This window comes from Podarcis cretensis (assembly GCF_951804945.1).
Source record: "Podarcis cretensis genome assembly, chromosome: 2".
In the NCBI taxonomy this organism is placed as follows: Eukaryota; Metazoa; Chordata; class Lepidosauria; order Squamata; family Lacertidae; genus Podarcis; species Podarcis cretensis.
Genome location: NC_137171.1, coordinates 111,619,292 through 111,635,348, shown reverse-complemented (window position 1 = coordinate 111,635,348; position 16,057 = coordinate 111,619,292). Strand labels below are relative to the sequence as shown.

The 16,057-nt window shown below is 45.4% G+C and overlaps 1 protein-coding gene across 2 annotated transcripts; it reads left to right on the top strand.

Annotated features, from left to right (window-relative positions):
• Nucleotides 1–5,697: 5,697 nt before the first annotated feature.
• LOC307209000 (killer cell lectin-like receptor subfamily F member 1) lies at nt 5,698–15,585 on the top strand. 2 transcript variants are annotated; one of them, XM_079964072.1, is made up of 6 exons: nt 5,698–5,801; nt 8,225–8,323; nt 11,287–11,436; nt 13,293–13,447; nt 13,845–13,957; nt 15,244–15,585. In XM_079964072.1, the coding sequence occupies exons 1-6, from the start codon at nt 5,714–5,716 to the stop codon at nt 15,365–15,367; spliced, it is 729 nt and encodes a 242-aa protein (XP_079820198.1). In that variant the 5' UTR covers nt 5,698–5,713; the 3' UTR covers nt 15,368–15,585. The 2 variants fall into 2 exon arrangements, with proteins under 2 accessions (XP_079820198.1, XP_079820199.1); XM_079964073.1 differs by lacking the exon at nt 15,244–15,585 and having other exon boundaries at nt 13,786–13,903.
• Nucleotides 15,586–16,057: the final 472 nt, after the last annotated feature.

Here is a 16,057-nt window from a genome sequence, read left to right as displayed (position 1 = left end):
GTTGGCAAGTCCCATCGTTGAAATCCCAGCAGACTTTGTGATGAGGATTATGCTTGGAGGCGAACTTAGGATGCCTGCTAGCCTCCTGCGGTTTGTTGTTATTTTCCGAACACACAAGCTCAAACCATAATGGCTTATCCAACTGATCCCATCTGGTGTTGGATAGATGGGAAGCGTTCTGGCGAAATTCTGTGTCATAAGCAATTGCGGCATCTTCTCCCGCCAGTGCATACACCTCCCTTACAATTCTGAGGTAGTTGATAAGATGCCACGCCCGCTTAGGGTAGGCCACGGATACCACTCCCATAAAAACATAGAAACCCTCAAGCCAATTGGCAAAGGATCTCTCGACCCGAGGTGCCTCATTCTGGCACTTCAACTTTCCCCTACGCATCGCAATCCATGTCGGCACTAATTTGAATATGTCCACATATTCCCCGTTCAGAATTTTTGCCCGTAATTTTGTGCTCAAATGATAGCCAGGAACATTGCCAGGAGCATCGTCTGTAGTGTTTACCTGTTCCACCAAAGCCCCGTCCTTCCAATCTAGAGTTCCCCCAAACCGTTTGCGGTGGGAGTTGGCTCTCCGCTCCAAGCACCAGTATGGGAGGGCCCCCAAATCCTCTCCTTCACCCCAATAACAACCAAGCGAGGAATCGCTATCATCTGAACTTGACGTGCCTGACTCATCATCATCATTAGAGTCATCCTTGCGCCTTTTCTTCTTTCCTTTGCCACTACGCTTCCTTTTGCACTTTTTTGCTGGAGACTTAGGCCCAGCATTCTGATCCTGACCAGGCCCCCTCTTCCGCTTTTCAGCTACTGAAACCGAAACCCCTGAGCCACTCGGCCCCTGCACCGTTGCAGCAGCAGCAGCAGCAGCAACACCTTGAGACTGTGCTATTGCAGCCACAGGACGGCTGGCCACTTGGGCACCCAGAAATACACTAGCAGATGTGGTCAAGGACTGGTTAAACAAAACGGATGACGTGCTAGGAAGTTCTGGCGTCAATTGTACTGGAGGCGGGTGAGAATAGGTATGGCCTGGAGAAGCTGGCAAAAAACCTGGAGGTGTTGCCTGGGTTGAAGGGGGTTGGTGAGGTGAAAAGCCAGAAAAAGCTGACGAAGATCCCGCCACATGACCCTGAGTCGAGGACAAGGCGTGGGATTGGTTCAGTGCCCGAGCTTTGAAACTGTGGACCAAGCCTTCAAGCCCCTCGATGAAACGTATGAAGGCGTGATTGGGTCTTGATGCGGGCACTATGTCAGTCTGGGTAGGGGGTATGACTCCAAAAGTCACACCAACACTATTTCCCACTGCAGTCAGAGAAACTTAGCGAGGTAACAAACCAGACCCTTGACTAGCGGGGGCTTGGGCAGGAGGAAGCCTAACAGTCCCACGCCTGGTGCGTGGAGGGGAAATGGCCACCTTCTGCTTGGAGTTTACGGGCATGGCGACTTGGCCCAGGGTCAATTCAAGAAGGAGCTGAAATAACTAACAGATGAGAGGACACACAGGCCGGCAGCAACACAACCAGGGCACTGAGCAGCGTTGTAAAACAGGCCCGGCACCCTCTACACTGGTCAGCAGCAAGCACTACCTGGGCCAGAAGAAGTCAACTAAGGTTGATATTGCATAAGCAGGCCAGCAGCAAGCACCACCTGAGTGCAAACAGCCAAGCTCAGTACTACTAGCACTGGCTGGCAGCCAGCACCACCTGTGCACAGTAATCAGCTAAGCTCAATATTGGCCACACTGGCAGGCAGCGGCACCTGTGCCCAGCGCTGCACAATCAAGCAAGCTCAGTATTACCTATACCAAGCTTAACAGATGGAACTTCGAAAGGACTGTCTAGTACTGCCTAGACACTGGCTGCAACACCAGGAGGCGGTCAGAGGCAGTATTGTTGACACTAAAAAGCCAGCAGCCTTGGGCTTAGCACTGACCACGCTAACCAGCAACTATAAGCACAAAATGAGCAGGCAGGCGATCAGCAAGAATCACCAAACCAACTGCAGAATCCAAATAGGACAAGACGTATTCAAATGAAAGCTAGAGTTATTATTGTTACTTATTTCTTATTACTAGTTCTATTTTAACCTACTTCAATTTTGTTTATATTGCTTTTATCAATTTTATTTTACAGTTGGGCAGAAAGTAAAAAGGCACATGCAGCAGGGGATATAAACCAGGACTTCCAGAGCAACAAGCTAAACTGGGCAGAAAATTAGGAGTGAAAACGCAGAATGAATCGAAACAAAAGTGGAAGAAAGCAGCTCAGAATTAATAAGAGGAAGGGGGAGATGCAAGTCTGCCTAAAAGCACAGAGGAATGCCAGCAAGCAAGTTGAGAGCTGGTGAAAGAGCTGCTTCCCGCCGTTTACTCAAAACAAGGGACAGGGCCACGTGCCTCTCCCAAAATGACCGACTGCCCCGACCACGCTGCCCTTAAACAAAATGGCGACGAAGGCGACGCCCCTTAAAGACCAGAAACCGAACTGGGCAAACAAACCCAGAACAAAATAGGGCAACAGTCAGGATATTCCAAGCCAAAAAGGAAGGAGAGTACTGCAGATTTCCAAAGCAACCCCAAAGTAAGCAGAAAGCCCTAGAGGCAAGGGACAGAGCCCAGAGACAGAGCAATCAATCAGGCCACACACAATCGGTGCCGCAGCTCAAACAACAAGCAAACTAACCCACCCGCTCTGAAAAGCACCCACTCAGTAAATGCAAATAAACATGAGCACAAAATCCACGGAGGAGAAGCAAAAGGGGTGTCTGCAGAAGAGTCTAACCCTAACCCTACTGTTGAAATAAAACGTGCGCTGGCAAACCGTACAAGAAGCCTGCTGAGGGGGGGGGGGGAAACCCGCTTGCAGCCCAGCAGCTGAGAAGCAGGAGCGCGCAGCTGATGGAGCCTCCAATCGGCTAGTCATGGGAGGCTTGCTGGAGCCAAAGGCAAAAGCCTCTAGGGACAAAGGCAAAAAGCCTCGTGCAGCAGCAGCAGCAGGGATGCAACAGCGACTGCACAGTCCTCTCTGGTCCTGATCCGAGGAAGAAGCAAGGAAGAAGAGGAAGGTGCGCTGAGATGAAATTGCCCGCGGCCACACCCACCCTGCCAGCAGATTGGCTGGGGCTGTCCCAGCTCGGATGACGCGACCGGCCGTGACGTAGGAGGGGGGAGGCAGCCTCCCTCCACCCCGACGCGGGAAACTGTCGAGGCGGGGCTGGCTGGTGGCCGCGACGCCGCCCCCCGGGAAAAATAACCATTTCTGTTGAAGATGCCTCGTCCTCATGCCCGCAAGCCAGCAGAGAAACTGCCCCCGCACAATGCTGCAGGGAGGATGCGCTCGCTTAGTCGACGCCTTGCAGCCCCAGAGGGAGGAAAGCAAAGCCCGACCCCGTTTGAAAATTGGGGGGTGCGCGTTGCAATCGCGCAGAGGGACCTCGGCTGCGCACAGCAAGCAAGCAAGCAAGCGCTCAGCTTTGTGCTCCAGTGCTGCTAGCAATCTTACAAATGGATAAAGGAATTTTCCAGTAGCATCTTAGAGACAACTAAGTTTGTTCTTGGTATGAGCTCCTGACACGTTTAAATGATCTAGGTTAGGGTTACTCAAGGGGGTTTTGGAAGGCTGCCTTCCACTTCCACCCTTTTGAGAAAAAAAGCTTCCATAAAGTAAGTTCCCCAAAAGATAACCTCAAGCTCCTTTCATGGAACTCGCTTCAAGGTTTGCTATTCTTTTATTATTTTTAGAGGCAGTGGTAGTAGCGCATACAGTGACTGGGGGACCCCCGCTTGGTCTCGTCTGCTCAGTCTGCTGCAGCCTGCCTTCGCATGCACGGGAAGTCCCTAAAACACCAAGAGTTTGAGACTCATAGGTTCCCCTCACCTGGTTTAGCCGGCCAGTCAAAGCTGCGCTGACAGCTTCTCGGAACCGCAGGGGGAGAGCTGAGTGCAGGGTGGGGACCAGTGCCGGATTTACGTGTAAGCTAAACAAGCTATAGCTTAGGGCCCCTCTCGGGGGCAGCCAAAAAAATAAAAGGGGGGAAAACTGGATGTGCATTTCCAAAATATAAGATAAAAAACAAATAAAATAAAACATACAGCAACAGTGTTTTGTGTTGTGAAGGGACTTATTAGGTCCATAAATTACCATATAGCAGCGATAATTTGTTGTTGCCAAAGGACAGCTGGACATAAAAAAGACCCCACTACCTTCAATAGCTTAGGGCCTCAGCAAACCTAAATCCGGACCAAAGGTGGACAAACCACCCCAGAAGCAGCACAATGTGTCCCCCACCAGAGCTACCACCCCTCCCCTAATGGATGCAGTTAATCACTAAAAACCGTACATTTATTACATTGACACACAAAACACATTTTAAATTCTCATTGCAAAATGTTTTGTCTTCTGCCTTCCTCAGTTGCTCTGATAAAAACGATGCTGCTTTCAAGGTGGCATTTACAGACTTTTGCAGATGGAGTACTCAGAAGACCTTCGTTCGCCAAAGCTATGCAAAAGTGTTCATGTGCTCAGCATGTTTATATCCACAAATCCCCCCCTTTTGCTAACATTGTTGGATCTATTTGCATCACCATAGCAATTATTGATAAATCCAGCAAGCTATGTTTCTCAGAATTAAAGTGTTTTCCTCCATGTTTGCAGAGTAAAAAAATGGCAGTTTCTATAATGTGTATATATTGTGCATATTGTGTATATTGTGTGTGTATATATATCTTGTGTATATCAGTTGCAGTTTTACCCAGTGCTTTTTTCTGGGGTTACGCAGGGCTACGCATACCCCTAAACATTTTGTGAATCTAAGTTTGGCCTAATTGAGGGGCAGTATTTCAGTATGAGTAGGAAAGTGAGAGTACCCCTAAACATATTTTTTAAAGGGGAAAAAACACTGGTTTTACCTGTGTACTGCATATGAGATCCTGGGTTTTGGTTTTGTTCATTCAGTGATATAAATTATACAGCAGGATGTGCAGGTTGAGCTGTCCTGTGGCAAAACGCTAGAACAGGAGGCTTGTTGATCGCTTTAGCAAGCCTTTCAGAGTTGCTAACAGCAGGTAGCTTTCTCTAATTGCCAGGTTCTAGTTAGGAGGTGCTGGATGGAAACTGCAACAGGATTTTCTGTGCCTGGAACACTGTATGTGGATTAGGCTCCCTGCATCCCTGCATCTGTTGACAAGAGCTGCTGTGCCATGTACATCCATTAGCTTAGTCTAGCCTGCCTCGCAGGCTGTTGCAATGTGCAAATATAAAAGGCAGGAGGAGAGGGGAGGAAAATAGACAACCATGAGTTCCTGGGTGGAAGAGCAAGAAACAAATATATGGCCACCAACATGGATGGCTTAAAAAGAGGACTAGATGAATTCAGGAAGGATGAGGCTCTCAGTGGCTTCTAGCGTTGCTGCCAGTCGCGGCCAGTGTGCTTTTGAATACTGCTATATTGGCAGCCTGCATATGCATTTGAGATCTGGTACCCAAGAAAAGTGCTAGACCTTGCCTGCTATATACTGTGTTAGATTACTATCTATTATGGTCACTTTTTAAGACCTTACCTGTGGTTTCACAGTTGAGACGCCGGAAAGGGTGCTTGCATTTCCTTTGCAACCCTGAGCCCCACATTCAAGAGATCTAGCCAGCATCTACTCAAGCTCATTCTTTTCCATAAGTCTCTTGAGATTTAACCATTTGGGGCCATGGAAGATGAAAACGGCTACATGGTGTTAAGTCCTCAGCCAAGTAATAAAAACTCTGCACGCTGGGCAGAAGCTAAGAGGATGCAAGGTATGGGGTTTTTTTAATAGAAAAAAAATCTTCGTTTGCACTTTTATATTATTATTAAACAGTGCCCTTCTCTGGGGCACACAACCCTCTCTGAATTAGGTTTGAGCAACTTTTTGGGGTATCACTGCTAGTTCATATTTTGTTGGTTGTATTCAACTAAGTTTTTACTCAATGTAGATTCGTTGCAATTTATGCACCGCAAACCTAACCGTGTCTACTGAGGAGTAAGTTCTGCTGAATTCAATGGAGTTTACTTTCCAGGTGAAAGTGGGCTTAGGAGGATAGCCTTGGTCATGTGCATTAATTTCAGTGGGTCTACTCAGAGTAACATCTAGTTGAATACCACTCTGCGTAAGTGAGTTTGATACTTTGTAAGCTGCTTAGCAGTAAATGCAGAGAGCAGGGAGCAGTTGGGCATAAGGTTCATTTTATTTCATACTTTGCATGACAGTGTTGTGCTAATCTTTTTTATTATTTATATTTGTGTTAAAATTCACAACATCAGTGGCAGCTAGGGAGAGGCTGACATTGCTTGTTATTTGATATTGGACATCTGGAAAGGGAACCAAAAGGGGGAAACAAAATGATCTGGAGGGCTGGTAGAAAAAGAAGGCAAGGTCATGAATACAGGCACATAACATAAAGAAAATTTACAAAGTACTCCTTCTCTCCTAATCTAAGAACTAGGGTTCATCCAATAAAGCTGGATGTTGGGAGATTCAGGACAGACAAAGGGACAGTGCATATTGAAATTATAGAATCCACTCCTGCAAAACTTGGATGGCTTTGAAAGGGTATTAAACAAAATCATGGAGGATAAGGCTGCCAGTGGCAACGAGCAGTAGCGTCTTTTTAATCGTGCTTTTCACTGCTAAAATTTGTATGGTTGTGTTTTTAGGTTTTCATTGGTGTTTGTAATTTATTTAAACGGGAGCCACTTTGAGGTACCTTGCAATAAGAGTACCTAAGAAATATAGCAATGTTACAACAGTCGTGCGCTCTCTGCTGAGTGGTGGCAAGAGGCCATGGGGTTCCAGGCATTCACCTGGGGTCTGTGTTCCTTTGGAGAAATGAGACACGGTGGAGACTGTTGTGGCTTTAAGAAATAATAAGGTCTAGAGCTGGCCGTGTCTTTGAGGCAGGAGAATCTGGCCAAAAGCAAGGCTAGTCTAGAGCAGTTGATATACTTCTGAATATAATGCACTGTCTGTTCTGCCCACTTTCAGTGCAATTTTTGACAGGGTCAAGTTGTTGTTATCATCATCATCATCATCATCATCATCATTTATTAATCTTGAGGCCAGAGTGCTAGATACTTGTACTGTTTTGTGATAAAATACTATTTCTAAAAGTTCAGGTTGAACCGGGCCAGCAGAAATGAATGCGTGCTGGCAGTGTGATTTCTTAAAACAGCCCTGGGCCCACAAAGCCGGCTGAAGCCTCTTGCATTGCTACTTGTCTATCAGCTGCACAAATGCACTTTGCAGTCCAACTGCAAACTAAAATAATGTTCCTTCCAGCACTCACCAGAGGAAGTTAGATGTGACACAAATTGCAATGCCCTAGAAGGGACCAAGATATCTGAGGGAACTTATGGCCTGTTGTATCACTGCCCTGCCCTGCCCTGCCCAGCAACTGTGCTCCTCATATGGGGCACTGCTGAAATTACCATGCACTCCAGAGGTGTGCTTAGCATGGACTAGAAACCTGGCCTTTAGTGCTGCAGCTCCTGCTCTCTGGAATCAGATACCAGTCAAAATCAGATAGATATGCTATGTGTGGGTTCAGTAGGTTCAGTCACCTACTGAAGACTTTGTTTTGGAAGGTTTTAACCCAGTCCTTTCTGGAAGATTCCTTTTGTATCTGATGAAATTGTGTTGCATTGCAAGTTTTATTGTTTTTAGAACCTGTGTTTTGTGTTTGGCTTTATTTTTAATCACGGGGACTGCTTTGATGACTTTATACTGTGATGCATTCTATAAATTTGTTTATTATTATTATTATTAATAATAATAATAATAATAATAATGGCTGCTATGGTCTACCTCTGGATACCAGTTACTGGAGATTACAAGTGGAGAGAGTGGATTGTGCTCATATGCTGCTTGCAAACTGCATAAAAGGGTTTTTGGGTATGTTCTTAGGTCTCCTCCGTCAGTGCCAGTCGGACATCGCAAAACCTTAGTGCGTGGGAGCCTCTGCAGAGAGCCAATAAGGCATGTTTACAACAACAGCTTCTCTGTCCTGAATATAATGATTGTTTCTGATTCAGGACATACGGTTGTTTCCAGGATACTCACGCCAAAAATATGAGACAGGGCAATCTTAGTGCTGTGTTGAATATGTATGCCGGGGTGGGGTGGGGGGGAATTAACTGCCAAGGGTCAGAACTGTAGTTAAATTTCCTCATTGAATTCTTGCAGGCAATTCTAGACTAATCGCTCGGTACAAAATCTCACTGGGGATATTAGGGGCAATCTGTGTCATTCTGGGATCGGCCGTGATTGCGCTGATCGTGTTTGGTAAGTTCTTAGATGTCTGTCTTCGTTTTCCAAAAAACAAACAAACAAACAAACCCCAAAACCCTTTATTTTAAAACCACATGGCATGTGTAGTGCACAGTTCCTTGATCAAAACTCTGTGGGGAAAGGGAAATAATATCCAGAGTGAGGGGAGGGGGAGACAATGAAGTGGATTTGTGTGCCCTCCCCCAGTAAATGTTCAGGAAAGGTGGATCATCTTAAACTAGAGCACTTGGTATCTTCTCAGTTTAGAAAGAGGTCATCTGACTCTCAGGCCCGGCTTGCCCATGAGGTAAGGTGAGGCGTTGGCCTCAGGGTGGTAGGCCTTCAGACAGCTGGAAGGGGTGTGTGCCCACCCAAATAATGGCTGGCTGTGCTGACCATCAGACTACAGCATGGGTAGGCAAACTAAGGCCCGGGGGCCGGATGTGGCCCAATCACCTTCTCATTCTGGCCCGCGGACGGTCCGGGAATCAGTGTGTTTTTACATGAGTAGAATGTGTGCTTTTATTTAAAATGCATCTCTGGGTTATTTGTGGGGCATAGGAATTCGTTCACCACCACCCCCAAAAAAATATAGTCTGGCCCCCCACAAGGTCTGAGGGACAGTGGACCAGCCCCCTGCTGAAAAAGTTTGCCGACCCCCCTGGTCTAGAGCTCACGGTGCGAGGTACCTCTGCCCAAAGCTGAAACGCAGTGCCTAATTCTCTCTCTCTTCCTGATGACGTCTAGTAATGCAAAATATTACGGTAGGCTTGTTGTCGCGTGCAAAGTGTTTTTCAGTCCAGGCAAGGGTCAACCAAGGAAGCAGGGAGGTGGGGCACTGTAACATTAGGTGACATCGTATTACACATAGCAGAAGATGCTGAGAGAGAGAAAGAGAGGAAACTCAAGTTTGCTGCTTTGGGCAAAAGACACATGACTATCATAATGTTTCATTGCAGCCTTAAGAGTATGCATTTGCCCTGAGCAGTGGTGATTTGTGAAGTACATGCGCTGTTAATGGCAACCAACGTAGTCAAACCCCTTCTAAGACGATATAACAAAACTGCACTGTTGAACGTTGCAGGCATTACAGCTTCCTAGTTAAGTCAGCTTTTTTCTATTTTATCCCTTCCCCCCCCCAAAAAAAATAAAAAGTTGAAGATAACATAGAGTTACGACCGTGAGGGTCATCTAGTTCACCTCTGTGGGGGTTGGGGTTGGGGGGGTAGTTCCCTTTCTTTCAAGGGGGGAAGAAACATTTGTGAGTGTCTATTCTTTCATCCTTCAAATCATCTCTCTGGTGCTCTTTCTACACCTCACATTAGTGGTTATTGTTGGAATTGGGAGGTACGTGATTAAAAGCTCCCCCCATAAGCGAGAGGCTAGACCAGGGTTGTCTAAATTTTTTTCAAAGAGGGCCAAATTTGATGAAGTGAACCAAAGGGCTGACCAAAGTTGTTGACCTTTTTTAGGATTGAAGTTGTTGAGCTATTTTTACGATTTTACCACCGGAAAAAATGTACATGCTTGGGCTAGAAGGACTTCCTCTTCCTCTTTGTTTCCCTTCCTCTTGCAGGTTAAGACCTTGTTAATCAGACAGACCACTGAAAACTGAAGTGCAGGTGATGTTGACCACCTAGCTGCTGCCAGAGCAAACTGCACTTTAGTGCTGGTTCTGAGTGTGTCTTAATGTATTTTTAACTATTGGTTTATTACTTTGCATTTTATGATGATGTTTCTAAAGCCGCCGTGAATCCCAGTTTGGAAGAAAGGTGGACTATATTAAATAAATAAGTCGGTATTTGGGGATGAGGGAGTGCAGTGCGACATACATCTGCAACCCCATCATCTGGAGCAGTGTTTCCCAACCTTGTGCCTCCAGCTGTTTTTGAACTACAACTCCCATCATCCCTAGCAAGACCAGTGGCAAGGGATGATGGGAATTGTAGTCCAAAAACAGCTGGAGGCACGAAGTTGGGAAACACTGATCTGGCGGCTTGCAAGGCTGGGAGGGTTAAATAAAGATTTTCAAATAATGGTTCAGTTTGGCTCCCTGCCTTTGATGGTGGGAGGGAATAGAGAGGTATAGCAGGTAAAAAGGGATGGCTTAACCCTTGCTGCTCCCATATTTAACTTGCAGCAGTTATATGGAGGTTAATTTTGGAATTAATAATTTAACAGCAGACGGTACTTAATACCTACCACGTTTTAGTATGATGGTATTAATAACTGCAGAAAGAGTATAAGATAAGGTAATCCTAAACCGAGTTGGACGGAGGTCTATTGTTTGTAGGTTTGTAAGTTTGTAAGTCTTTTGTATTTTTTACTCTTTATTTTTTTCTTTTTTCTTTTCTTTTCTTTTTTTCTTTCTCTTTCATCTGTGTTTGCTTTCTTTCTATATGCTTGTTATCATCTCTGTTATATTTTTGTATGTGGTTTTTAAAACTTGCTTAATAAAGATATTTATATTGAGAAAAAAAATAAAAATAACTTGCAGCAGAGGTTTGCATCCAGAAAGGGGGAAATGGCCTGAAGAACAGTATTTTTTTTGGGGGGGGGGAAGCAGCAGGAGGTGAGTTTTCCTGCAGTTTCTCCACTTCAGTGTCCCACCACCCAATTCATTTTAGGCCTCAGATGTTAGAAATCCAGTGATTGTTGTCTAAGGGCACTTCCTGCCTGTCACTATTTTTGGGCGAGATTCAGTCCCCTACTGGCAAGATTCTGGTTGCGCAGTTGTCATGGATTGAGCACTTTTATGCAAGAAACCCACTTCTCTAAAAGCCTGGATTTAATTTAATTGTATTAAATTTATATACTGCCCTTCATCTGAAGATATCCGGGTGGTTCACAAGATTTCTGGCAACAAGGAAAGAGATGGGGGGAAATGCATTTGAAATTGTGGGATAACACTTTGCAATAAACACTGCTGTTTATTGTAAAACGGCTTTCTGGTATCATCTGCCCTGCTGCGCTTCAAGCTTTGGAAGGAGGCTTATGGAAAGATGAAACTCCTGGAACAGCCGCCAATGCTACTGAGGATGGAGCAGGAACCTTGAAAAGCCCAACAAGAGCAGATAGAAGCCCCTGTTCTGAACTGATGGCCATTCACCTGTGTGAGCCGTTTACAGGTAAGCTCCCATCTCTTCCTCCTACGATGCCTGAAACATTTGCCTATTATTGGCAAAAATGAGGTTCTTATGTAGGGACGGATCTGAACATAGTGAGATATTTGAGTCCCACTTCCTTTAGGACTTCTGAAACTAACCTGTGCACCCTGAATTGGGCTTGGACACTAATAGTCAAGCCGTGTGGCTGCTTCACGCTCCTTCTCACAGCCATCCCCATCTGGCTGCTGCATTCTGTAGTTTCCCAAAGAGTTTTCAGGGGCGCTTCACATAGAGCACCTCGCAGCGACCAGAGCATGGAGTACAGTGGTGCCCCGCAAGACGAATGCCTCGCAAGACGAAAAACCCGCTAGACGAAAGGGTTTTCCATTTTTTGAGGCACTTCGCAAGACGAATTTCCCTATGGGCTTGCTTCGCAAGAAGAAAGCCCATAGGGAAATCTCCGGGGACCTCTTTTAAATGCTGGCGGTGGGGAGCAAAGCCTTTCCCCCCTTTCCCCCCCTCCGGCCTTCAGAAGAGGTCCAGGAAGGCCGGCGGGGGCCGAAAGGCTTTGCTCCCCACCGCCAGCATTTGAAAAGCAGTCCGGGATAGCAGGGAAGCGCTTCCCCCTATCCCGGATGGCTTTTGAAGGCAGGCGGGGGGAGCAAAGACTTCTGCCCCCCCCCCCCGCCGGCCTTCAGAAGAGGTCCAGGACCTCTTCTGAAGGCGGGCGGGGGGCGAAAGTCTTTGCTCCCCTCTGCCTGCCTTCCCGGGAGAGCGGAGAAACGCAGCGTGTTTCTCCGCTGTCCCGGACAGCTTTTGAAGGCAGGCAGAGGGGAGCAAAGACTTTCGCCCCCCGCCAGCCTTCAGAAGAGGTCCAGGACAAAAGTCTTTGTCCCCCCTGCCTGCCTTCCCGGGGGCTTTTAAATCGCCCCGGGACAGCGGAGAAGTCCTCCGCTGTCCCGGGCGATTTTTAAATGCTGGCGGGCGGCAGCGAAACCTTCGCTGCCGCCCGCCAGCATTTTAAAATGCTGTCCCGGGGTTTTTTAAAATGCTGGGGGTGAGAAGAAAAGCCCTTGTCCCCCCCCCCAGCCTTCAGAAGAGGTCGGGGACAGACTGTCCCGGACCTGGTCTGAAGGCGGTTTCCATAGGAACGCATTAATTGATTTTTAATGCATTCCTATGGGAAACCGTGCTTCGCAAGACGAAAAACTCGCAAGACGAAAAAACTTGCGGAACGAATTAATTTCATCTTGCGAGGCACCACTGTATTAGTTCAGTCTTCAGTTGTGTGAACTACCTCGGTTCTCAAAGGCCTTGGTACTCAAACAACTTGGAACCGAAACACTGCAAACCCAGAAGTAACTGTTCCGGTTTGCAAACTTTTTCCGGAGGCCGAACATGCTCCGTTTTGAGTGTTATGCTTCCGATTTAAGTGCCACGCTGAGATCTGTCTTTTTGTTTTTGCGGCTCTTTTTTGTTTTGTTTCTGTGACTGTGTGGAACCTATTTCAGCTACTGATTGATTGATTGATTGATTGATTGATTGACTGCAGTACATTTTTGCTTTCATTTTTTAATTTTTTAATTTTTTACATTTTCAATTAATTGCTTTCATTTTATGGATCAATAGTCTCGTTAGATAGTAAAATTCACGTTAAATTGCTGTTTTAGGGGTTGTTTTTAAAAGTCTGGAACAGATTAATCCATTTTGCATTACTTTCTATGGGAAAGCACACCTTGGTTTTGGAACGCTTTGGTTTTGGAGCAGACGTCCGGAACGGATTTGAGAACCATCGTACCACTGTATGTAAAGAACTGAAATGATGACTAGACTAAAATAACCAAATGCCTTTTCTTTCTCTTTTTTCCTGCTTATAGAAAGTGCCAGGTGTAAGCTCTGTCCAAACAACTGGGTTGCACGGGAGGGGAAATGCTACTGGCTTTCTAAAGAGAAATGGCAATGGCTTGGGGGCTACAACGACTGTTCCAGGAAGAGATCTCAAATGCTCGTGGTCCGGGATTGGGCAGAAATGGTAGGAAAAACAATGTGACTCTGGATTTTGCAATGCAGGTCTTCAGTCATGTACTGTGTACAAAAATGCACATACTGGAGTTATGAAGCATGCATTATGAACCATGCATAAAAATACATGCATTAATAAAAATTAAAAAATGCACTGTATTAGGGAAGCTTCCTTTGCAAAAAAAATAATAAAATAAATGTATGCATTAGGCAAAGCTGCTTCTAAAATAAGTATATTAGAAGAAATTCACACGCCCAAAACACTGATGTGGAAATGTAGAGAACTGAGCTGAAGGTTAGAAAAATTAGACACAGAGAAACTGAAACTGAACCATCCCTGCTCAACAGTTTTTGACAAAGAAACAAGAACACTAGCAGAATTACAAATTCCCTTGTGTTATTGACAGGAATTCATACAGGACTTCACTCAAGAGAAATATCCTGTCTGGATTGGACTTAATGTTACACATCTGAGCAACACCTGGACCTGGGTGGAAGGCTCAGCCTTAAATCAAGCCTTGTAAGTGATTTCCTACATTTGTACAAACACAAACTTTCCTGTACAGTAATAGCTTTCTCTGAATTGCAGATGCCTCATTTCCATATTAGTGCCTTTGTCTTCTCTACACTGTTAGCTTAGAACTAGTATTTTTCTTTTCCAAGTTTTATGTACCTCCTATAATAAGTATCTTTATTATTTTCTCCTCTACAGATCTCTCTCTCTGTGTGTGTGAGAGAGAGACAGAGAGAGAGCACAACAAGTACTGTAATGCCTACTCTAACCAAATTCACAAGCCGCACTCCACACACCAAATTTCAATAGCTTCAAACTTGGTGTTTAATGTGGAATTGCCATGCTTTATTTGCTCTCCTTTTATGGGACACCCACAGTATTTCCCTTGCAGTTCTTCCACCTTTTCTCAGATCATAGCAAGATTAACTTTTTCCTAAAGAAAAGTAGCTCACACTTCACAACTTTCTTTAACACCACCCTACCATGGTAGGGGGAGGAATGTGGACATGGACTGTGAGATATTGGGAACATGAACCTATCGCAGCTCAGCACGTTGTCACACAACAAGCACAGTACAAGGTCCTCAAATTGTGGGCCAGGCCTCATGAGGTACATTCAGACAATCAGGCTTGAGCAAGTGAGACTTCTTCCAAGGGCACATTGTGATTTTCCTCTAAAATTACTATGGCCACTCTTCTGTCATCTTAGTCCCTCAGTTAGGAGATTCGATGTTTGTGGGGTTAAAATCTGCAAACTGGGAAGTTCAGGTTAGCTTTCACAGTTGATTACTGTTATCCATGGCTATAGCTAATCTGAATTTCCCAATTTGGAGATTATATGTCTTGGAGAAATAGGATTAAATAAATGATTGGAGGATAGACTGCAGACAGTGATTAGTTGTGACCACTAATTCAGACTGCTGTGTTTTAGATGCAGTATCCCTCAGAATATCAGATTTGGGGAGCAAGAGAAGGAAAATCCTCAGGAGCTTCTCAGAGACACTAGGCTGGATGGACTAGATCAGGGGAACCTTTCTTGGTCCAGCGGGCCAGATTCTTCTCTTATCACCTTGTGGTCCAACTTCCATAGGTGGACAGGACAATGTACCTGTCAACCATCTGACATAATGGCATCAGTTGATTGACACCTGCTGGAGTCTGTTGGCAGCTCTTCTCAAGTTCCAGACAAATGGCTGGTCCCTGTTCCTGGACAAGATGTACCTTTGGTCTAATCCTGCACAGTGCTTCATGCATTGTGAAATTACTGACTAGAGGTTTTCTCTGTTTCCACAGGTTCCCACTGCCTTTTCCAGGAAATAGAGCTGGTTGTGGAGTTGTGAAATCTGGTCAAGTTCGCTCTGAAATGTGCACCGCTGAATTTAGGTGGATTTGTGAAAAAGAAGCCATTTTGTTCTAACCTGTGAAAGCCAGCCATATGCTAATATGATAGACCATTTTTATTTCCCTGAACTGCAAAGGCTTCATGAGGGAGAGCTGCTGTCCCAAGTAATCATCATCCCCTCTATTAGTGCACATGAGCCATAAGTTCCTATCAGTTTGGAAACAGGGCAATCTAAAAATTAGGTGGTAGCTTCTAAATGCTCAGGGGACTCCTTAGATATGCAGATATATATATATATATATATATATATATATATATATATATATATATATATAAACTTTGTAAATTAAATGTCGAAGTATTTTTATTTTTTAATTCCTGAAACAACCTCCTGAACTCCGTGACCCCCTTCAGCCCAAGCCCCATATCTCTGTCACACTCTGCTATCTTGCAGTGTGTTCATTTGTTTTTCTAGTGCAGCACTGGATGTGGCAAGTACACACTTGAGGACTGCCTTCTGCACTGAAGCCGCGCTGGAAATGGGCAGGGCAGGGCAGAGTGGGATAGAGGTGTCCTACTGTATGCCATGATGTGGTCTGGAGAATTTTCCGTGTCATATCTTCACTGGTTTCAAAGTTTTTGCTTATTAGTAAAATGTAAGTAAAATACAGTCATACCTTGAAAGTCGAACGCCTTGCAATTCAAACTTTTGGCTCCCAAACGCCACAAACCCAGAAGTGAGTGTTGTGGTTTGCGAATGTTCTT

What these genes read in the sequence shown, in the direction of transcription:
- LOC307209000 (XM_079964072.1), top strand. Translation starts at nt 5,714, where the DNA reads ATGGAAGATGAAAACGGCTACATGGTGTTAAGTCCTCAGCCAAGTAAT. An exon ending in CCTGTGTGAGCCGTTTACAG is followed by an intron (nt 11,437 to 13,292) that starts GTAAGCTCCCAT and finishes TCCTGCTTATAG; the next exon opens with AAAGTGCCAGGTGTAAGCTC. An exon ending in TCAGCCTTAAATCAAGCCTT is followed by an intron (nt 13,958 to 15,243) that starts GTAAGTGATTTC and finishes CTGTTTCCACAG; the next exon opens with GTTCCCACTGCCTTTTCCAG.